Source organism: Myotis brandtii, unplaced genomic scaffold, assembly GCF_000412655.1.
Source record: "Myotis brandtii unplaced genomic scaffold, ASM41265v1 scaffold144, whole genome shotgun sequence".
Lineage (NCBI taxonomy): Eukaryota > Metazoa > Chordata > Mammalia > Chiroptera > Vespertilionidae > Myotis > Myotis brandtii.
Genome location: NW_005355159.1, coordinates 2,448,252 through 2,470,441, shown reverse-complemented (window position 1 = coordinate 2,470,441; position 22,190 = coordinate 2,448,252). Strand labels below are relative to the sequence as shown.

Below are 22,190 nucleotides of genomic sequence, written 5' to 3'. Positions count from 1 at the left end.
AAATTTGTGGGGGGGGGGGGTGGTCCCTCAGCCCAGCCTGTGCCTTCCTGCAGTCTGGGAGCCCTTGGGGGATATCTGACTGATGGCTTAGGCCCGCTCCCTCTGGGGAGCGGGCCTAAGCCGGGAGTCAGACATCCTTAGCGCTGCCACGGAAGTGGGAGAGGCTCCTGCCACCGCAGCTGCGCTTGCCAGCCATGAGCTGGGCTTCTGGCTGAGCGGCGCTCCCGCTGTGGGAGTGCACTGACCACCAGGAGGCAGCTGTGCATTGAGTGTTTGTCCCCTGGTGGTCAGTGCGTGTCATAGCGACCAGTCGTTCCATCATTTGGTCGATTTGCATATTATCCTTTTATTATATAGGATTATTATATAGGATTAGGAAAGGAAGGGGGGTACTTTTGAGTATATGATCTGTACGCTCTACTAAGGGTTTTCGTTTGCTTGATTTTGCTCTTCATTTTGTTTTCAACTTTGAGAGTTGCTTACTTGTTTCCCCTGTTCATAAAAGAATTGAATTTTACTGGGCGTGGAAAATATAGAAAAATGAAGAAAGCAGACCTGATCCAAAACTATACCCTTAGTGTATACTTCTCCCAATTTTTAAAAAATAGGGCTGAAGACTTTAAAAAGACAGTTCCTTATACTTAAGGAATGTATTATCCCTGTTACCCTTACCCTCCTCCAAAAAATCCAACAGCCCCTGCAGGTCAGACTTAGTGGGGCCCATTTCTTGCTGCGCACCTACCATCTCCTTTGTGGGCCAGTACAGTTGTAAACCGTCCTTCTCAAATTCATTTCCTGTTTCCCACTGCTCCCTGCCTCTGTCAGCCAATTTTTACTACATAGTTAATTTTTGACAAGATGAAAGTATACTTGAATGTTTTTATCAAGACCTTCACCAAATGCCCTAATCACTTATCTTTCCCAGACAAAACTTGGCACAGATGAGCAAAGAGCTGAATGTTCTTGTATTCCTTTGATTCAAGGCCATAATCACAGCCTCCCGCTAACTGTACGTGCATTTCAGACTGTGTATATCATGTGTTCATGAGCTAAGAAAGTTGCTTTTGTTTAAATTAGCTTGGTTTTACTCATTTTACTCAATAGACATTTGCTGAGCTCATACTCTGTGCAGGGAATCCTGATTCCCTGTACATAAGAAGCTTACGGTTGAGTAAAGAAGACAGGAATGTAGATAGGGAACTAGCATAGGTCCATAAGTGTGTGTTGTAATTTTTAGAAAACTTTCCATGTGTCTTGAAAAACCCCATCACCCCATGATAAGCAGACATTCAAAATGGATGAGAATGAAGAAATAGTACCAGATTAATAAATTCCATATCTCACTTGCATATTTATTTTGTGTGTGTTAATTCTCACCCAAGGATATTTTTCCCATTGATTTTTTAGAGAGAGTGGAAGGGAGGGAGGGAGTAATATTGATGTGAGAGAGACACATTGATTGGTTGCCCCCTGCACAAGCCCCTACTGGGGCCAGGGATCAAACCTGCAACCCAGGTACGTGCCCTTGACTGGGAATCAAACTCACGACCCTTCGGGGTGCAGGCCAAATGTTCTAACCACTGAGAAATATTGGCCAGGGCTGTTTGCATGCATAGTATTTAAACAGCTACCAATACAAGTGTATGTAATGGACCATCAGTCTTCCAAGTGTTCTGCAGCTTGTAGTAACAACGCTTTCACCAGTAGGTGATCATTGAATCCCCCAGGAAGAAATATCTTATTTCAGGGATAGATACAAATAAAACAGTATCTGTACTGCTTTTGACCTAAGGAATTTGAAATTTTTCTTGTAGCAACCTTGACTTGTAAGAAATTCCAGGAGGGTGGGAAAGGCTGGTTTTACAATAAAGAATTTAAATTTTAAGGGAGGGAGGGAGGGAGGAATTCCAGTAGGCTTACGTTGGAAACACTTGGGAAATTTGTCTTGGTCCCATTCCAGTGTGGCTAGTTACTCTGAAGGGATTTCTGAAAAGGGGCTGGGAGGGGGTACTGGATTTAGTGGTGTCTGTATGGTATATATTTTAGAGCCACTGAATTTTGAAATATTTTAGTGCCTTTAACAGTCAGGGAAAGCCAGTGTGTTGAAACCTATGGAAGAAAGGAGCCAAGTGAGAAAGCATTTGCTAATGTCCCGTCTTCCCAGTGAGAATGGTGTGTATGGATGTGTATATACACAAATGTGGACATTCCGTGTGTAAAACAATGTATGAACATGTCCAGGAACTCCCAGGTTGACCAGAGCTTGCAATGCACTTAGGGATAGCTCACCCACAAGGCCCTGGCTTCCTATCTGAAATCAGTATTTCAGTCTCAGCCACTTCCTGAAGGCACTACCCTCACTTCCCCCAACTCTGAACGCCTTTCACTCTCTCTGCCTAGGCCGAAGCCGATGTAGCTTCTCTGAACAGGCGCATCCAGCTGGTTGAGGAAGAGTTGGATCGAGCCCAAGAGCGTCTGGCAACAGCTTTGCAGAAACTGGAGGAGGCTGAGAAGGCAGCAGATGAGAGTGAGAGGTGAGGACGTCTCACCCAGCCCGGTTTTTAGCATCAGCCTTTCCTCCAGGTGGACCGGAGGGCTTCTCTGATCTTGGGGCTTAAGAATTTTGCAGTCTCTGGGTGGGATCATTTCCTCTTTTGATCCCAGGTATAACTTTATTGGTTTTGTTCATTTAATATTAGTGGTGAATTTATTGGTTTTGTATATTTAACATGGGTGCTTTTAGATCAAGCACAGAGGGGCTTTCAACTCCAAGGTTACAAAGAAGGAAAAGACCCTCTTCCTGTCCTCATAGAGCTCATCATCCAACAAGGGAGATGACGTGTAAACAAGAAATTTTAGGGATGCATAATGGTTCTTTCATTTCTGCTGGCCCTGGAGCAGTGAGGCATTTTAAAAAGATAACTGTTCTAGGCTTAAGTAAAAATGGGCTGTCGGTTGTCGGATAGTCCAACAAACAGGTGGAAGAGAAAACACAAATAAAACAGAAATATGTTCTGCAAAAGCAAATTGCTTTGGGCTTAGCAATGCTAATAAGACACTCGCACATGTAAATGCAATCAGATACTTGTTTCTTCTGAGCCTGCTTGCTCTCACTGACTTACTGCTCCAAGATCCAGCTTTGTGGTAGTAAAGGAAGACCGTGGCCATGTAGACCAGCACAACGTCGTGTGTTTTAGAAGGCATTTTCTCAGCTGTTGAGGTTAATGTATTCATATTGCATAGGAACACTCCTAGAAAGACACCCTGAGACCAGAGAGAGCTCTGCTGCTTAAGGGATGACACAGCAGTGTGGTGGCTCCGAACACTGCAGATCTGGGCTGGGACCTGGGCAGGGGAACACAGTCAATCATTTTGTCCATTTCTTCTTCTTGGAAGTGACTTTCTGCTCCCTGCCACATGGATAAAGAGTGATTTCAGACTTTAGGATTAAAGAAGCTTTTTAGCTGAAGTTTTCAGCTCATAATTCACTGCTGCTTATTGTTTCTTCTTTAACCAAGAGTTTTGGAATTCTTTAAGATGACTCACCATCTTGAACAGTGTACACTACACATACCAGTGGTTTTGTGGCTGACTTCTTCCTGAAATACACTTGCTGATGAACCTAAAAGGCGATGATCTGAATCTGGCCATGTTAGACTTCGGAGTAAAAAGGAATGTCAAGATCTTTACTCCAGTCCCCTGATTTTACAGATGAGAAAACTAGGGCTCAGAGACTGGTCGGCCTGCCCAGCGTCCCACAGCCAACTTATGGCTGAGCCAAGACTAGAACTCGAGTCTCCTGAAACATATTGTAGGGCTTCATCAAAAAACAGCGGCTTCTCTATCTTACTGTCTACTTAGATTTTGGTCAGTGAATCCCATTTTAACATGAATTGTTATTCTATAAATCTGTAACATACTGTAAGTCAGTTCACATTTTCCAAAACTTAACACCGTGCCATAGGGTCCAAACATACATATCAGCTTAGAAGATGGTGTCAGTCCTGTCTGTTGACACCTCTGTTATGAAAGGGTTCCATTAAAAGCAATACTCATCGTTTCTTATCTCAAGTGTTAGGTTGACCCATATGAACCTGCTGTTTATACAGGTTTGCCATGGTCAAATATCAGCAATTTCATATGATTCAATCTAATATTTACATTTGTGGCTCGAGGTAAGAACAACTACCTTCTGTGTAGGAGGAAGTGTATGAAGATAAATATGCTTTTGTTCTAACTTTGGTCCATTTTCCAACCGAAGCTTCCCACGAGGAAAGGGAAGAAATCGCATTATTTCTGTAACAAGTAAAGCATGTTGGTCTCTCCTGTTGCCCTGCCTTCCTGTTTCAGACGGGATCCTGACACGGAACCTTTCATTTCACATTAGATTTCTGGACAGTTTCACCAGGACCGGGAGCGTGAGGTTTCACTCACAATAAACGGAAGGATATATCTTTCTGCCTCAGCATTGGAAAGTCTTGCTTCATGGCTTGGAAAAGAAAAGTAGCTGTGTGCTCTATTTTGGTCTGCTAGTCACACTAAGCCTCCCAAACCACTGTAGTGCAGGGTGTAGGTTTGTGGAGGTCAACTTAAAACTGGGGTCTTGTTGCTTGTCTTCCTTTTCAGAGGCATGAAAGTCATTGAAAGTCGAGCCCAAAAGGATGAGGAGAAAATGGAAATTCAGGAGATCCAGCTGAAAGAGGCCAAGCACATTGCTGAAGATGCCGACCGCAAGTATGAAGAGGTCAGATCCTGGGGCCCAAAGCCTCTCGGACCTCCCTCCCCCACCCCCTCACAGTGGCCCGGGGGTGGGGGACAGGAGCAGGGCACACACCCTTGCATTCTTCAGTGAAACTATCAACTCGACTCCCTTGGCAGAAATGGTGGTTTTGAGAAGCAGTTCCTTTGTCTGCAGAACACGGTTCTTATTGGATCCTGCTGGGGGATCTAGGCTCCATCATGAAACCAATCAGTAACACTGAGAAAGACCAAAGCTTCTCCCTCTGCCCCTCCCCTGCCCCCTAAAGACCAGGACAAAAGGTCTTGGCCAGGAGGAGGGAGTGTTGCCTCCTGTCACCATGCACACAGTTCTTGGAGTGCTTGCCCTGCATGGTCCCGTCCAGGCAGCCTAGAGACATGGACCGTGTACTCATTGGGTTATTGATCACGGAGGACGTTTTCAATCTGTCCTCCTCTCTCCTCAAGACGGCATAATTCCATTACCAGCACAGGTTCACAGTTAAGTCAGCCTCTGGTCATGTCCCCATGAACACCACTTCCTGTGATAACAGCAACATAACTATTAGGGTTTTAGTTTTGCCCTTCATGCACCGTGGCTGTCTTGACATAGCTTTGACTCTCCTTTTTATTATTGTTATGATTATTTCCAGATTACATTATGCCCGTTAATTTTGAAATGATTCAGAGGATTCCTTCTCTCAGGTTCTTTCTTTCACTGAGTACAGATTTCACTTCATTAGTCATCTCCCCGGCTCAAGTCATGTTAGCTTCCCTTGCTATTCTGTTGGCATTTTTAACCGCCTCCACAAAAAGGAGATGGAGGTACAGAGCTCTAAATGGACGCAGTCCTCAGGATTATTTTCAGTGTTTTCTTGGCAGCCCCTACCTCTTTGGCATAAAAATGCATCATTTCTCATCATACTGCTATTTTTGAGATTATGAATTTCATATTTCTCCCTTCTTCCACTTTGGTTTGGCTGCTGTGTAATTATACAGACTTCATCTGGGTCAGACTTAAAATGAGACTGCCCGTTCATAACGAACCATTCTGGTCTCCTCCCATTGGCTCTCCTGGTGGAGAGCAGGTTCTCTCCAGTCCACAGGAAAGGGGATCATCTGATTTGTAGACAAGGTCTTCTAGGGGCTGATGGACCCATTCCCCACCCCACAACCCCTGACTCACAGCTTGCAAGCCCACGATGTGTGTATGCCTTGTGTTTGTCCCGCCGCAGGTGGCCCGTAAGCTGGTCATCATTGAGAGTGACCTGGAACGTGCAGAGGAGCGGGCTGAGCTCTCAGAAGGGTAAGCGGGCCCGGCGCCAGGACGCTGTGTGTGGGGTGCTGCAGAGCAGTGACTAAACAGCATGACCTTCTGGCAGCTGCACATTTACCTGTCTCAGCTCCGGGCTCCTTACGTGCCCATTTGACATGGATGAGCCACGAGTCTAGAACACGGAGGACTTGTGTGGGGTGTCTGTGTATGAATGCGTGTATCACTGCATGCCTTACCTGCACACTGATTTTGAGAATGGCCTTGTGCATTTCCTGTGTCCACTAACAGCCAAGTTCGACAGCTGGAAGAACAATTAAGAATAATGGATCAGACCTTGAAAGCATTAATGGCTGCAGAGGATAAGGTACTGATGGCTCATGTGTGGTTTTTAGGTTTAACTCCAATCCAGACATCTTTCAGCTTCCAATACCTACTGGTTCGTTTGGTATAACAGCTGCACCTTCACTACACCCTCTGCTATCTTATATCTCGCTTTAAGTGCTGTCTTTGGGTTCTTTGTACTTCCTTTGTTTTTCCTTCATAAATGCTCTTCGGTGCAGCCAAAAAAAGAAGCCAAATTATCACACTTCTAAGTTGTTGGATTTTGTCACCCTGCCTTTCTGCTTTTGCAAGGTTGGGGGGCAGTGTCCCTGACGAAATTGAGTGTTTTACTACCTGATGATTTGGCTACTTTCAGGCAGCCCTTTGTTCTCTAGGACTCGATTTTCATTTTTTCCCATCCTTCTCCTTTTTCTCTCCTCCTTCCTTTGGCTTGTCTCCCACCCTTTCTGCCTCTGGTCGAAAACGTTAGCAAATGTGCCGAGCTTGAAGAAGAGTTGAAAACTGTGACGAACAACTTGAAGTCACTGGAGGCTCAGGCTGAGAAGGTAGGCCAGGAGCATGGTGTGGGGGAAAAGGCACCTTTTAACAGCTGCTCGAAAGACACCCACTTTTTCTCTTCGGAGGCCCTGCCAATAATAGTAGTAGTCCTTCAGGCATTTTTCGTAAATGGCATCATCTTGAGGTGATTTCCTGATGGTTATCGAATAGCAGATTCTCTTTTTTTAATAGAGAATATATTTTATATTGAGTATGTGAGTCATCTGTAACAATTTAATTTAAACCCAGTGCCAAATGGATGTTATCTTGTTCTTATCCCATGTAAAACAATAGGCAGGAGAACAGAGACTGTATTGTAGTGTGCCATTTGATCTGGGAGGCTCCATTACCGCCTGAGAGATCCTCAACATCTGTTTGCTGGGCTGGCGTTTTCTTTGTATTAGAAGAGAGGAGTATAGAGTGAGCCGTGGCCTGACATCTGGAACGTTCTTTCTAATTACAGTACTCTCAGAAGGAAGACAAATATGAGGAGGAGATCAAGGTCCTTTCTGACAAGCTGAAGGAGGTAATGTTATGACTGTTTTGGGCAAAGCCACCTGAATTTTAAATGAGCTCATTTTCATGGAGCAGGTCAGGGCCTTTTCATTTTGAAGTTGTGCTGCTCCACGTCAGGAATAACCAGAGGTGGTCTCGGGGTTCCCGTGCTGTGCTAGCTGCCACCTCTCACTGTGGTGACTGGCTGACGAGTGGTTTCTGGCCCAGTTTATGGGTGCTGCGCTGGATTTCCATTTTCTCGTTTTTCCCTGTATTCATCACTCCTGGAAACCTAAAACATCCCAATTTTGACCGAAACAAATTGAATCATTACAGGCTGAGACTCGGGCTGAGTTTGCGGAGAGGTCAGTAACTAAATTGGAGAAAAGCATTGATGACTTAGAAGGTAAGGTCTTAAGTTTTGTTTTCACTTGAACTCTTACGGTTGAGGATTGACCTGGCAAAACGATTTTCTAGTCCAAGTGCATTCACCTTGACATATATTCACCTTTGCTCTTGCACATTCCTCCTGTCTGTCCTTGGGGTTTCATTCTGTGGCACTTAAACTCTCGGACCTGAGTGGCCTGCTCACCAGGTGACTGAGCCACCAGACGGGGCACATCTGTTTGGTAACGGCAGATGCCGCCCAGTTTTACCTCACACTCCTCGGTGGGGCAAGGTTATTTTTCATTGTGGGTCAGGTAGTTGTAGGTGAGAGTGACTCCAGTATATTTTCTGTCGATAGTGATACCTCCTAAGTGTCAGATGGTATGGATTTGTTCTTGGACACAGCCTGTCTTCTTCCAAGTATGAATTCAGTGTAAGGGTTTGGGTTTTTTGTCATTAGTTATCTTGGTACTGAAAGGAGTCGGGGATAATAGGACGTCGTATTTGGAGATTACACTTTAGCGTTTCTCCCCTAAGATATTTAGGTTTTATTGTAGCACCCACTCTGTGTCCCAGAAATCCTAAATGTTGAGCTCAGAGGCTTGTGAAGGGTCAGCAATGAAAAAGAATGAAAAAAATCAAGGCTAAAAAAGGTACTGGAGGTCAGTGTAGGTGATAACCACGCTAGTAGAGAGGAGAGAATGACAAAAAGTCGCAGTCCACCCCGGGGCGGCAAAATACGCAGCCGTCACTACAAAAACTACTGTGCAGACTTGGCACAACGCCACCGTAAAAAGTGTGGCTCCCTCGCTTGTCAGGCCTTCTGGACCACGAGCAGGGCGGCTTGAGTGAGAAGACCACAAGTGGTTCACATGCACTAAGAAATCCATATCCCAGTGGTCTCGTCTGGTCAGCCAAGGCCGTGGTTTGCAGGTGGAGCCAGATAAGGACAACAGACTAGGGTCACAAACTGTTGTTCCAAAACACTGCCCTTGTATATTTTTTCCTCTGTTTATAGTTGCAGTTGGCTGCCTGCTGCACTGTAATTAAAATATAACTCTAGAAAAGAAAGACCTTCCATTACTCACCCAGGAGACATCCTTCTGTGGTTTTATTTAGAGCTAAACGTGGTTTACTGATATACCTACCATATTTGTTATGATTTTCATATTGCGTCGTTCTTGTTTTATTTTCTAATGGGTTTTGTTCTTTTTGTTTTTGTTTCAATTCATTTAAAAACAAAACGCACGCCTCCTGCATTGGCCACCTGCTGCGGCACCACTTCCTTCATGCATTGCCCTTTTCTTGCTGCTGTGTTGGGATGGCGCCCGTGCCACCCTCACTCACCTTCCATCTCTTGATCACTCTCCATGTCCTTGCACCTCTGCCTTCCACTTCCTGGTCATAGACGAGCTGTACGCTCAGAAACTGAAGTACAAAGCCATCAGCGAGGAGCTGGACCACGCTCTCAACGATATGACTTCCATGTAAATGCGCATCCACCCTGCCTGCTCACATCCGTGCGCTCATGCTAATACGATAACCTCACCACTGCTCCCTTCTGGGCCTCCAGAATCTCCATCTTCACTCCTTCCCGCTTACTCTTTCTGCATAACCTAGGCATAATCATTGGTGGTTGTTTTTTTACATTCTACTAATACAAAGGCCAAGTAGGTTAAGTCTGTCTGTACAAGTCATTTTCCCTTCAGAATCCATTCATTTCTCAATCTCTAGGCTGGGTTCTTCCCACAAAGCAGTGAACTGGAATGTGAATGTCTTGAGTACTGTCCTTTCAGGAAATTAAACTAGGCTCAAGTAAAATGAGAAAGCCATGCAGTTGTACAGAAACTTCCCAAAGCACTATCAAAAAATGGTTTTCTGAGATCCAATTAAATAAAATGCCATTTTCAAAAAAAGAAATATGAATTTAAGAACCCTAAAGTGTCAGATGACAGAGGCTCTGAGGGAAAGGAAATCGATCCAGTACAGCTGTAAAATATCTTCTCTTTCTCACGGAGAAGTGTTGTAGAGAAATGAACCCTCTGCTGAGAAACCACGCCTTTCATTTCTGTTTACATAAAAGGAATGAAAATACTCCCAATAAATACCACAACTTGTGTCAAAGAAATGGGGCATAAACAGCACAGTGTGCATTTGGGAGTTAATGGCCTGCTTTTATACTGTGAGGTAGTGAGTGCTGGAGTCAATAGTCTTGTTCTCATGAGAACCTTGAGCAGACATGACCAATTTACACACTACTAACCAAACCTAAACGTTAAGCTTACTCTGCCTCTACGTTCTAACCTGGAGTGCTTCACAGAGGGTTCTCTTCGTTGTAATAAGCTGGCACTGAATTCCGGATAAGCAGGAAATTTCATTTTCCTGGCCCACCTGTCCTTCCTTATTAACCCATGCAGAAAAACGGAAGTGTGGCATGGGCCTGCTGCCTCACAGCTTAGAGAGTCTCCACGTTACCCTGGGAGACATACATGACGGTCACCATGGAAACTAGAGAGCATGTCACCCTCTCTTCCTTCATTTGAAAAAGAGAGCGTGGGTCAGATGATTTGTCTCCAGGGCCTTTTCCATAAGACCATACGTGTGGTGATTCTATGTGGGAAATTTGAAGCATCAAGTATGATTAAATATTCTGAAAGATGGGTTGAGTTCAAAATTTGTTTTAAAATTCTGTTCATGGGTCTTCTTAAAATGGACCCTGACCCAGAGGGGCCCCGTGATGCCTCCGGTCCAGAGCCGGGGGGCGAGGACCGGCCTCCCTCGGGTACAGCTGGCAGCGGGTTTGCATGTCTGCTTCTCACCTGTGCTTCCAGCGCTCCTCTCATGTTGGTCCGGGTTTCCTTTTTTCCATTGTGCCACTTTTTTCTTTTTCTCTCACCTTTTCTCTTCATGCAGATAAGTCTCTTTGCTTCACTTCTCCCAAGACCCCTTCATCAAGCTGGGTGTCCCACCTCTCTGCGCTCCGCAGTTGGTCTCTCCTCCAGCTGACCCTGTTCTCTCTCTTAGCATCCTGCCTTCGGGCCGGGCACACCCTGCGCTTCCTATTGTACAGAAGCTCTTCAGTTCAGTGTAAAATAAACACTGTGTAAGCTATTTCTGTTTGCTATTCTTTTTACTTCACGTTTTAGTTTCAACACTGAATAAAACTGCAAATCTGCTTCACGCATGTGAGGGTTCATTTTTTGGCTGCTGCTTTTTTTTTTTTTTTCCCCATTCTGAACATTATATATTAGTATCAAGAGTTTCTGAGACAGTAGTTCCTTGTGGAACTTTTTTAAAAAATGCTAATGCCCAGCTGGAGTGGCTCAGTTGATTGAGCGTTGTCTTGGGCACCGAAAGATTGCCAGCTCAATTCCCTGTCAGGGCACATGCCTGGGTTTTGGGTTCAGTCCCTGGTTGGGGCATGTATGGAAGGCAACCAGCCAATGTTTCTCTTTCACATCAATATTTCTCTCTCCCTTCCTCTCTCTAAGCATGTCCTCAGGTGAGGAAATAATCAGTCAATCAATCTCATGCCTGAGTCCCTCTCAGAGTTTTGATTTCCAAAGGTTAGAGTGAGACCCTGGGCATTTGTGTTTTTTTAGGGATTATGATGGCTCTGGCATGTGGCCCAGATTAGAACCTTTGCACAGGACACTCCTTGTTGGAGTCGGAAGATGCACCTTGAGCAGCGTCTTCCTCTGCCAGAGGTTTAGTTGGGGATGTGGTGAGTCCTCTGCTGATATTGGATGGCCCTGCTTCGGAGGACATGCCTGACCAATGAAGGGCTCCTGACGAAGGCTCCACAGCCATCCCACAGTGCTAGGAATTTACATGTTGGGGATGATGAAAAAGAACTTGGATCAAGCTATGTAAGTTGAGGTTATCGTTGATCCTCCATTTACAGCACAAAGAACAGTTAAAGCTTTTTAAACCTTCATTTTGATCATGAAATGACTTCTCAAATTTTCTAAATCTGATTATGTTCAAGTTGAGATTTATTTTTGTGCTCTTAAGCACATCTGTATTCTTTAGAAGAGGTACATACATAATCTTTGCAATAATAACTGGTTTGGGTCTTTTTTTTTAATTTGTGGACACTTTTAAAGTATAGTCATTAATGTTTCTTCCACCCCCCACCTCCTCCTCCCCCCCCCCCCCAAAAAAAAAGTAGTTAGTGGGAATTGTTCAGAACATAATTACTTTTTATTTGGGCTTACTTCAGAAACAGCAATTAAGTGATTTTTTAAAAAAAAAATTACAACTCCATAATGATGTGGACTTTTGTTTTCTAATTTCCAACATTTCTCCCTCAATAGTCTAGCTGTATTTCTCCTGTGTTTTAAATATGGGTGACCTTCATCTGTTTGCGTGTGGTTTTTTGTTAGCCTAAGAGATTTGATGTACCACTATTTTATATATTTGGTATACTCAATTTTTACTCAAATAAATTTGAACAAGCTGGAAATAATATCAGTTACTCTACAAAGACTTCAGAGCAGGTAATAAATACCCTATGAGGGCCGTAAAGTGTTTTAGTAATGGTATAGTAGACTCTTTAAAAATTAGATTCCAGACAATGTCTCTCCCTTGAGAGTGTAAAGACTTCTGTAACTTCATGTTTTTCTTTTCCTAAGGCTCCATGGGCCTGCTTTTGACTATGATTCCTGCCCTGTTCTTTTTAAGTTCAGAGTAATAGAAGTGGGCTCCTCTGTGAGTAACCCTGCTTCCAGCAATAGGCAAAACGACAAGTCTGCAGGTTCTGCTGAGCGTGTGCTCAGTGCATTGTGGAGGCACGTCTGGTTTCAAAACCCTCCCAGAGACTTTCACACTTCTATAAGTAGATTCTACGTGGGGAAATGGGAAACTGATAAATTGGGAAAGCAAATCTGGAATAGCCCAAGAAGGTATGGGTACACGAGAGAGGAAATAGCAAGTTGATTTTACCAAGAAATTGTCAGAGCCCAGGCTTCTAGTTCAGAGTGCCAGGCCCTAACTCCAGCTGCTACAGGAGCCTCACTTGGACCAAACCAAAGGCATGGCTGAGTCTGGGCACCAGAGGCCCCAGACATCTGGGAGGTAGTGGAGGAGGGGGAAACACGTCCGAATATATATAACTGGTTCTGGCCCCTGCCCTCAGGCCACCGGGGCATACCAGCTCCAGGGCAGCTGAAAGGGGCAGGTCCCAAGGGGGAGGTCGTAGGGACAGCTGTCACGGAAGCTGAATTCACATTGATCCTCTGGATTCTCTAGGGTTTCTGCAAAGCCCTTCCATCCAGCTTGGCTGAGCACTGGCTCACAGACAGACATCCTGCCTGCCCTTGGCAATAGTTCCCCATCTGAGAGTGTGATGTACTAGTGTGGTTAGATTTTGAAACCCCGAAACCTATGCCATATATAAGACACTGTGGAAGGAAGGTAGTTGGGATGTGGTAAAGAGATGAACCAGAAATGTTCTTTGCCATCTTGTGGGAAGATAGATGAGCGAAGTGAGTCTGAACTAATAGATGGTATGTACAGTGGAACCTCGGTTCTCGAACTTAAACTCGTTCCGGAAGGCTGTTGGAGAAGCAATTTGTTAAAAAACCAAATCACTTTTTTTCCATTAGAAATAACGTAAATGGAATTAATCCTTTCCATACCCCCAAGTGATTACCTCTTTTAACCTATCTAATATATAGTACATGTCTACTGTACTGTTTAATCTGCAAACACTTCTTTTCTTAAATTTACCGACTCATCCCCTACCAGCCTCAAAGGAATCACTTTCAGGAAATCAGCATGAGGCATCTTCGATTTTTCACATATCACTGCCTCTGATAGGCTGTCACCTGCTAGCTGCTTTTCCTTTATCCAAATCAACAACAGTTTCTACCTCTTCCATTGCCTGGCATCGTTTCTTTCACAACCTTAGCAACATTAGCACTCTTGATGGCCTCTTTATGTTTTAAAATTGTGCTGATCCTATTTGGCCAGCAACAAAAACATTCTCCCTTTTGTTGCCTGAGAGATGCCTTCTGTCATGATGAGGTGTCAGCCTGAAAGGGTTGTCGGGTCAAAAAACAAAGTTTGGTTCACAACAACTTGGTGGAGAACCGAATTGTTGGAGGTGGGAGACGTTCAAGAACCGAGGTTTGACTGTAGTCAGAGTCAGAGAGGAAGAGAGAACAATTCTAACTGGGAGCTACCTGGAGGAGGTGACATTTGGCCAGGGTTTTGAATGTTCAGAAAATTTGGGTGAGCAAAGAGGACAAGGCAAGATATACTTCCAGCTGGAAAGCGTCTCCTACCATTTATAAGAGAAAGTTAAAATAAGAATTGATCAATTTCCCACAGACATAGGGCTAGAGACTGGACATTTCCATTTTCCCCAGGGACAGGACTGCCAGCTTTTCGAGATCATTAAGTAGAATTTCTGGGTTCAGATTGTCACCATCGTTCGAAACAATCATGTGTTCTCCAGGTTTTTGTCATTGTCTGGGTGTCCCCTGGATCCTCATATGTAGACTAACTCCTGTGCTTGGCTTCCTTGCCATGTGGAGCAGATTACATGGCAGCCTGTAAAATTTATATTATGCTGATCTCCGTGTAGATGTTTGAGATTTTGTTCACTTTATACACATCCATCTAGCTCCAAACATAAATACCATCTTCAAGAAGTAAAGATAAATTTTAAGTCAGTTTTGAGTGGAGATAAGTTCCGATATTTGGCTATTTGAGTAGGTTGGCACACACCCCGTATCAGAACTGGGCAAGAGTTCAGAATGTGCACCCTGTATCATGGGGATTAGAGGACAGGGAGCTTAGTTCTGCATTTCAAAAAGTGTTAATGCAGCAATGGTAGCCCCTCTTGGGACTACCTGAAAGAAAAGCCAGCCCTCGGAGTGGAGATGAAAAGGGTAAGAGGTGAGCAGATGAAAAGGGCAGGTGGAGGTTTCGCCATAGATCTCCACTAAGCGCAGCAAGGAGTGGATGCCGTGCTGGACTCACCTCCAGCCCTGCCTGGGTTCCTCAGGCTGTTGCCAGAAACTGGATTCGGCTCAGTTCATGTAGTGGTGGTAGCAAGGTGGAAGAAGAAACTCCATTCTCTCTTCTTCCTACCCTGTTGCTCCCTTTCCTTCCCCACCCCTCCCACCAAGAGAGAAATCCTGGCTCTAAGTCTGCTAGGCCTTTACCATCCACCTTCCTGGGCACAGGACAGATGACCATGGGGTAAGGGTAACCTGTCCAGCAAGTAACCAGTGCCGGAGGCATCTCTGTTCTGTCTGTTAACTCCCTCTCTTCAAGTCTAGCTAACCTCTCTTCTTCTGCCTCTTCTCTTCTGCTAACCTGCTTGCTGACCTGTACAGATGAACTCTATCAACAACTTGAGCAAAACCGTCGCCTAACTAACCAACTAAAGCTGGCCCTGAATGAGGATTAAACTTAAGTGGGAAAGAGCTTGGGCTGAATTCTAGGAATGGAGCCCATGGTCAGAAATCTAAGACTGTTATACCTTCAACTGTAGGGGTTGCTTCTGTAGAAATGAACATGGAAGGATACAGCTGAAAAGCTGGTCTTGCCTGCATTTTCCTCTCATATCTGGAATATTTCAGTTCTCTTTAATCCTGAAATAGTTTTTATGGTAAAATACAATCATTGTGTATATGAATAAATATTTATAACAATCAATTTAGCACTCCTCTTTGCAACACAAGGTCCTCTTGTTTGAATTGATACATAATGAAGACCTCAAAAAAATTGTTTTCTATTTCCTACAGAGAACTGAGTCCTACTTTAAGTTAGAAAACCAAAGCAGAGGGGTGTGCATGTGTATAACTATATACATATATATATTATATGTGGGATGTAATATATATAATATGTACATTCCTATTATATACTCATATTCCTAACTTCTAATATCTGGTATAGTGTTTGAAATATTATTAAATGTACCTATGCTTGGGCAAAATAGCTTTTGAAAACAGGAGCTCATGTCAGAAGTCCCCGATTGTCTGAAAGGTATGCTTTTATTCAGTCTAACGGTGTTGCTGGAATCTAGTGAGAATGTCATGTGATAATAAATAGAACACTGTAAGAATAGTAAGAGAATGTCCTACTGAAGTGTGCATGAAACATGTTGATAACTTTTTTTAATGAGCAACCAAAATAAATCATTTCAAAAGTTGTCAGAAAACCTAATTTATGTCATCTGTTTTCTGTGAGATTGTGTTACAGCACAACTCCCAGACCATTAACTGCCTGTAACTCAGACGTGTCTGTTGTCATTAACTTCGTGCTGCCAGCACCTCTCCCTGTTCCCACAGCGCACGGCCGTGGACCTTCACCAGCCTCACCTGCGTGTTGTTCTCAGGGTGGAGTGCTGGTGGGGGTCGCCCGGCTGCTCTGTGAGAGCCTTCTGTGCCTGTAGTTCCTCTGGGTCACAGACGGCTTCCCTCTCCGTAGGTCCTTGTCTGGAAATGAGGAATGTCTTACAAGCATGCCTAGTCCTAATCATCTCATCCTGTGTTTGTGATTGATGTTTGCCTGCCTAAATGTACAAACCACCATTGTGTCCAAAGCGCAGCTATTCATGACTTAATTTTCTAATCCCACCACAGAGAAAGTGGCTCATGCCAAAGAAGAAAACCTTAGTATGCATCAGATGCTGGATCAGACTTTACTGGAGTTAAACAACATGTGAAAACCTCCTTAGCTGCGACCACATTCGTTCATGTTGTTTTTGTTGCTTTTTGTCTTATTTTGTGTTTTTGGTTTTTTTTTAACACCATGCTTACCATGAAACCCCTTAAATGCATTTTTATTTACTTTTACCACTGTCACAAAAACACCCACAAGTACGGCTGCATCATGGGGTGGGGAAACACACACACACAAAGGCAGCCCCCTGTCAGAGCGAGGGCGATTTCAATGTGCCATTTCCCAGGTTGACGTTGCCACACTTCCTAGAGAGTTTAGCAACACGGTATGCTTAGTCAGTCTAGCAATCCTCACTGGAGCAGAAAGATCCCCACTCAGAGTGCCAACGACATAATCAATAGGAAGATTACTGTTGGAAACAAGCAGGTGTGGATTGGTGCTACTTGAAACAAAAGGTCCCACTGTGGTCTTTTGTTCAATGTTGTACAATTTAGAATTCTGTCCAACACTAATTTATTTTGTCTTGAGTTTTACTATGAGACGAGACTATGGATTCTGTGTGTCCGAATTCATTAAAGCCAAGAGTTTGTAAGCCACACTGCTCTTCCAAGACTTCTATTTCCTTCTTACCGGCACACTTGGAGCTCATTTCCATTCGTAGGATAGCAGGCAATGTGGATTTCCACTCTTTCTGTGTCCTCATGTTAAAGTGGAAATTTAGGCACTACATGCAATTGATAAAGAAAAAAAACATTTTCTTAAGAGTGATAACTACAGTAGCTCCCCTCCCTTTATCCACGGGGATTATGTTCCAAGACCCCTAATGGATGCCTGAGACCGTGGATAGTACTGAACCCTGTATGCTACGTGTGGTTTCCTGTACATACATTCCTTTTCACTTGGGGAGCACTTTACAGCTTCTCTTTGGCATATCGGAATTGCCAGCATCACCACTCTTGCACTTTGGGGCCATTAAGTAAAGTAAGGGTCACTTAAACACAAGCACTGTGATACTGAGATGGTCAATCTGTAACCAAGATGGCGACTAAGTGCCTAAAGGGCGGGGATCGTAGAGTGTGGGTGCTGGACCAAGGGATGATGCATGTCCCGGGCGGGACGGAACGGGACCGCGCAAGATTTCAACACGCTACTCAGAACGACGCGCAATTTAAAACGTATGAATTGTTTATTTCTGAAATCTTTTCATTTAATATTTTCCAACCATGGTTGACCTCGGTTAACTGAAACCAAGGACCACGAAACCGCGGATAAGGGGGGACTACTGTACATAAAGACATTGTATAATGATATGGAATAAAATGCACATTGTAGGACATTTTCTAAACTTGGTGGTCCTGTCGTTTGTATGTTTTTACTTTGTGAACTTTAGATCATGTGATCAACCTACCTTCTCTCATGAGTGGTTTCTTAAAGCAAAACAATAAACCAAAATCAGGGGAAAACTGGGTTCCATGTATTATCCTCCCAAAACATTTGAGGCAGCATCTCTTTTGGTCTGTTCAAGTGACCAGCAAGCTGAAAAGACCCTTCCCCAAAGCCTTTCTCTGTGTTGTTGGTGTTAATCTGCATACACATAGAGGCCTTTTGTAGTAATTCTGCTGGTTTGGAGATTGTCCCTCAAATATTAGCTAAATCTTCAGCAGTGGCATACACACGCATCAACAGACAGTGGGTTGAGCACCAAACCTACGCTCTCTACCAGCAGTGTGACTCTACTTAGAAGTATTGCTTTAAGAGCCTTTATGATTTTCTGCTTTCTAACAGTGAGTTCTAAATTCCAATACATCTTTATTTCCTCAGACTTGGAAACTGAAAATATAGACTGTTTGACTTTAAGCTAACAAACAAAAAAGGTTACAAGCACTGGTAGTTGGCCGGACTTGTGCTGCGCGGAGAAGAGGGACATCCTCATGAAAAGCAAACATGGTGGACTAGAAATAAAACGCATTCGGATGCATGGGTAATGGTTTCTCTGTAGCTGCTCTTCCAAGCCCTTTGATCAGGTATTTCCTCTTCACAGAAAAAAAGTGTAAGGTGAATAAACGCTCTGGGTCTCACTTCTTCACCACCATAGGCTCCCCCCTGCCAGTCCTCACTAGACGGACACCTCTCTGCCCACCCTGGTCAGAGGCCTTTCCTAAACCCAGCACTCTTGCACTGTGGGAGCCAGATCTGGCTTCCTCTTTACTAGCTGTCTAGCCTGTCAGGTCCCTGAATCTGAGATTCCTCATCTCTGAAAGGGGGAGATTAGTACCTAGCTCTTTGGTGATGATTGTAGAGTTCGAATGGATAGCCCATGTAGTAATGTACATAGCACAGCCCCTGGCACCTGCTTGATGACCATTAACTGCTGCTGTCCTCAGCCTGCCATGTTGGTAGGCCACCACGGACAGTATTTAATATCCTCCTTGGTGAAGCTGGGGCAATGCTAACTTTGCCCCAAATGATAATGGGTTTTTGTTGTTGTTCGAGAGAGTGGAATCAGACACGGGATTCTTCAGTCCATGGGCTGATGTACTGTCCACTGAACCCAACCAGCTAGGGCCAGATGATGATGGTTATTAATGCTATTCTCAGATCCCATGTGCCAGGACCTGTAGTGAGCACCTGACAAGTGTTATTTCAGCTTCACATCTGTTCCCATTTTACTAACAGGCTCAGGGAGGCTGAGTGAACCTACTCAGTTCCATAGCTCACAAGTGGTGGGGTTGGGTTCCAAACCCAGAGCTGAGTGACAGCAAAGCCTTGTGTGGATTCTTCCTCTCCTTGTTTCAGATGTTTTACAGCAGAAGAAAGGCACCTACGTCTAGTAACTAGACGTAGAAACAGATGAAGCAGCAGGTATAGTTGGGAGAGGAGGAAACACAGTGACCACAAGTGGGTGGTTGAACTTCCTCCCTGGGTCCCAGGGATCAGATGAAATCAATTAATGAACATCATGCCATTTCAAAGAATTAGTACCTGATCTTTCTGATAAATAGAAAAGGGAGGACACCCTGTCCCCACATGACACACACCTTGGTTCTGACCCAGTGAGATAAATGGAACACGCCGCTCTGTGAGGTCAGGGGAGAGAGATTAGGGCTCTTCAGTGTGGCAACGCCGAGGCTGGGAGCCCATGTGGTCACCTTCAGAGAACCGTGAAGTACAGAGAAGGAATTCAGGATTCATACTCTAAATTCCATTGCTGAAACCAGGCAGGCCCAGACTTCAGCACGAACAGCTGGAAGGTGCCCTGTTGAGAGTAAAACACTGTGGAACTCTACAGAGAAAGGCTTAGGAGAATATAAGCATCTCCCGAAAATGTTTAAATTTGTGATGAGAGTTCTATAATCTGTCATTAAGGATGAAAGAAAAGGGCTTTGTGGATACAGTCTGAGATGCGTTGAAGAGAAGAGTTCCCCTACTTATTGATCCTAGAGGTGCCAATATCGTTCACTAGTATGTGTCCTCCAGGATTTAATACATTTAGCCTGGTCTTTTTTTCTCCAGAAAACAAAAAGTCTTTTTCTTGAACAAATATTTGAGTGTATGTTAACCATTTTTTTCTACTTGTCAACACGATTTGTAGATGTGATTTTTTTTTCAATCTACAGTCAGATGTTCAGGAAAAAAAATCTGAATTATCCAATTAAAAAAAAAAAGAAAGCACAGAGGTGCTCAGGGAGCCATCATTTTAAGAATTGGAGACAGGGGTTTGGAAAGAAATTAGAAATGTCAGGCAGTGCAAGAAGTGTTCCTTCCATTATATACACTTTTTGACACTGAGGGTTTTCAGAGCTACATTCCTCCAACAGATGTCATAAATTCTGTGTGTCAAACCGTGCATGCAGCTATGCTGAGGTTTCACTAATACGAATGCAACTTTTGCCAAACTTTTGACAAATGGGTATTGACCTGGAGGGTGGAACTGGTTTCTGCTGCCTGTGAGTTTTATTTCCATCGCTTGCCAGGGCCGTGGAGAGCAGAGTGGAGTGCAGACCTTATCAGGGCCTGCCAGGGCCGATGCCCTAACTGAAATGCCGATTCAGGGCGGGAAGAAGGCTTATGTTCATCGAGGCCTAGAGACAGTTAGCCGGTTAGCGGCTTGCTCAAGGTCATTCAGCTGGTGGGGTCAACCCCGTGGAGCTCAGCTCTCCTGTGGGGCAGGCAGCCCGTGTGGGGGTTGGCAAGCAGAGGGGCCAGCTTTGAATCCTGCTCCAGCTCTCACTGTGTGCTCTGGGTTAATTTCACCTTTTGAGCAGCAAGTTCTTTATCCTTCAAGGAGATAGATGGTTTGCCTCTTCACGTGCTTGTGCGCTTCTTCGCAAGGCTGAGAACAAAACGAGGTGAGGTGATGTGAGTAGAGTCCCTCTCCCCCCTTACTCTTCCTCCACTTCCTTTCTGCTCCTCAGCCCTGAGCCTCCTTCCCACACTGCATTGGGTCTTTAGGGAAACTGGAAATAACTTTTTTCCTCTTAAACGTGAAAATCCCCAGTACCACTCCCCCAGAGGCCACTCATTGCATTGCACGAATTCAAAATATATTTGTTGATAGGACAAATGGCCCAAGACACAAATGCTAAAGTAATAATTCTGGAGTCACGACCCACCTGTACACAGGAGGTGAAGAATGTCTCAAAGTAATAGGTTCACATTTCATTTTGAAGCAAAACACTGGCCCTTGAAAATAGGTTTCTGTTGCTCCATCCATGGACTGCCCTGGGCATGCTGCGGAGTGAGGTGGCAGAGCATGGGATCGGCTCCAAGGCCTTGCTGCAGGCGTCAATGAAGGCGGTTCAGACCTCACTCGCTCTTGAGGAACCACTTGGCGGGACCACTTCCGAATCCAGAGGAAAGCTAATGAGGGAAAGGTAAAAAGCCCTTTGTGTGTGTGTGACCGAGGGAGATTCTCCATTCTGTCTCCCAAGGGGCCCACCAGGCCTGGCTGGGCCGGAGGCGTGGAAGAGTTGGCTCCTCTGGGTGGATGGTGTGTGGGGATGGGGATGAAGAGGTGGTGAGTTCTGATCTGTTTTCAACTCAGAAGATACTCAGGGTTTGGAATACTGCCTTGCCAGTGGAACTCTTGTTGCCTAGACTCATAAATCGAATATTAAACTCCCAAGTACATGCAGTGGAATAATGTAGCCCCCATGGCCTTCTAATGAGCCAGGTTTTGATATACTGATCACATCTCACATCAGCACCCCTGGCCCCCACCCATCCTAAGCCCACTTCCTCTGGGAAAACCATGTTTGACAATAAAACAAAGTGCCAAGTAACCCCTTGAATCACGCTGTGATCAAAGGACATGGAGGAGGAAGTGCCTCTAACCCTTCAAGGTTCCTTCAGCTGGTCTACATGGTCAAATTAACAAGCAAAAATAGCTAAACTTAACTACATATGTTCGTATGAGAATCCCACATACATGAGGCTCAGAAATAGGTTAAAATGAGGTATATATGACTTTTTAAAATTGATTTCAGAGAGGAAGGGAGAGGGAGAGAGAGAAACATCAATGATGAGAGAGAATCATTGATCAGCTGCCTCCTGCATGCCCCCAACTGGGGATCAAGTCTGAAACCCCGCATGTGTCCTGACCAGGAATCTAACCATAACCTCTTAGTTCATAGGTCAGCGCTCAACCACTGAGTCACACCAGCTGGGTTATATGACTTTCTGAATAGGGATAAGACGAGATACTTTGCAGCTTCAGAGGGAAGAAAGGTTGTTTGCAGACAAAAGAGCAGATTTTCAATAATGAGATGTTGGCCCT

General features: G+C 44.5%; 1 protein-coding gene and 1 long non-coding RNA gene across 7 annotated transcripts in view; one reads left to right on the top strand and one right to left on the bottom strand.

Annotated features, from left to right (window-relative positions):
* TPM1 (tropomyosin 1 (alpha)) overlaps positions 1 to 17,759 on the top strand; it is a 28,766-nt gene extending 11,007 nt beyond the window's left edge. Inside the window, exons 2-9 of one of the 6 annotated variants that reach the window (XM_005861101.2) lie at positions 2,401 to 2,534; positions 4,627 to 4,744; positions 5,973 to 6,043; positions 6,302 to 6,377; positions 7,356 to 7,418; positions 7,724 to 7,793; positions 9,183 to 9,261; positions 10,688 to 10,777. In XM_005861101.2, the coding sequence (XP_005861163.2) occupies positions 2,401 to 2,534; positions 4,627 to 4,744; positions 5,973 to 6,043; positions 6,302 to 6,377; positions 7,356 to 7,418; positions 7,724 to 7,793; positions 9,183 to 9,261; positions 10,688 to 10,691 (615 nt within the window). In that variant the 3' untranslated portion in view covers positions 10,692 to 10,777. Of the gene's footprint in view, positions 1 to 2,400; positions 2,535 to 4,626; positions 4,745 to 5,972; positions 6,044 to 6,301; positions 6,378 to 6,824; positions 6,901 to 7,355; positions 7,419 to 7,723; positions 7,794 to 9,182; positions 9,262 to 10,687; positions 10,955 to 15,120; positions 15,956 to 16,374 lie in introns of those variants that run through there. The other 5 variants (XM_005861100.2, XM_005861098.2, XM_005861103.2 and 2 more) reach the window with 5 other exon arrangements.
* On the bottom strand, positions 17,121 to 21,267 carry LOC106725206. The gene is made up of 2 exons (XR_001361076.1): positions 21,028 to 21,267; positions 17,121 to 20,747 (listed from the first exon to the last, which is right to left on the bottom strand). It is a non-coding gene; the product is annotated as an uncharacterized LOC106725206 (long non-coding RNA).
* Positions 21,268 to 22,190: the final 923 nt, after the last annotated feature.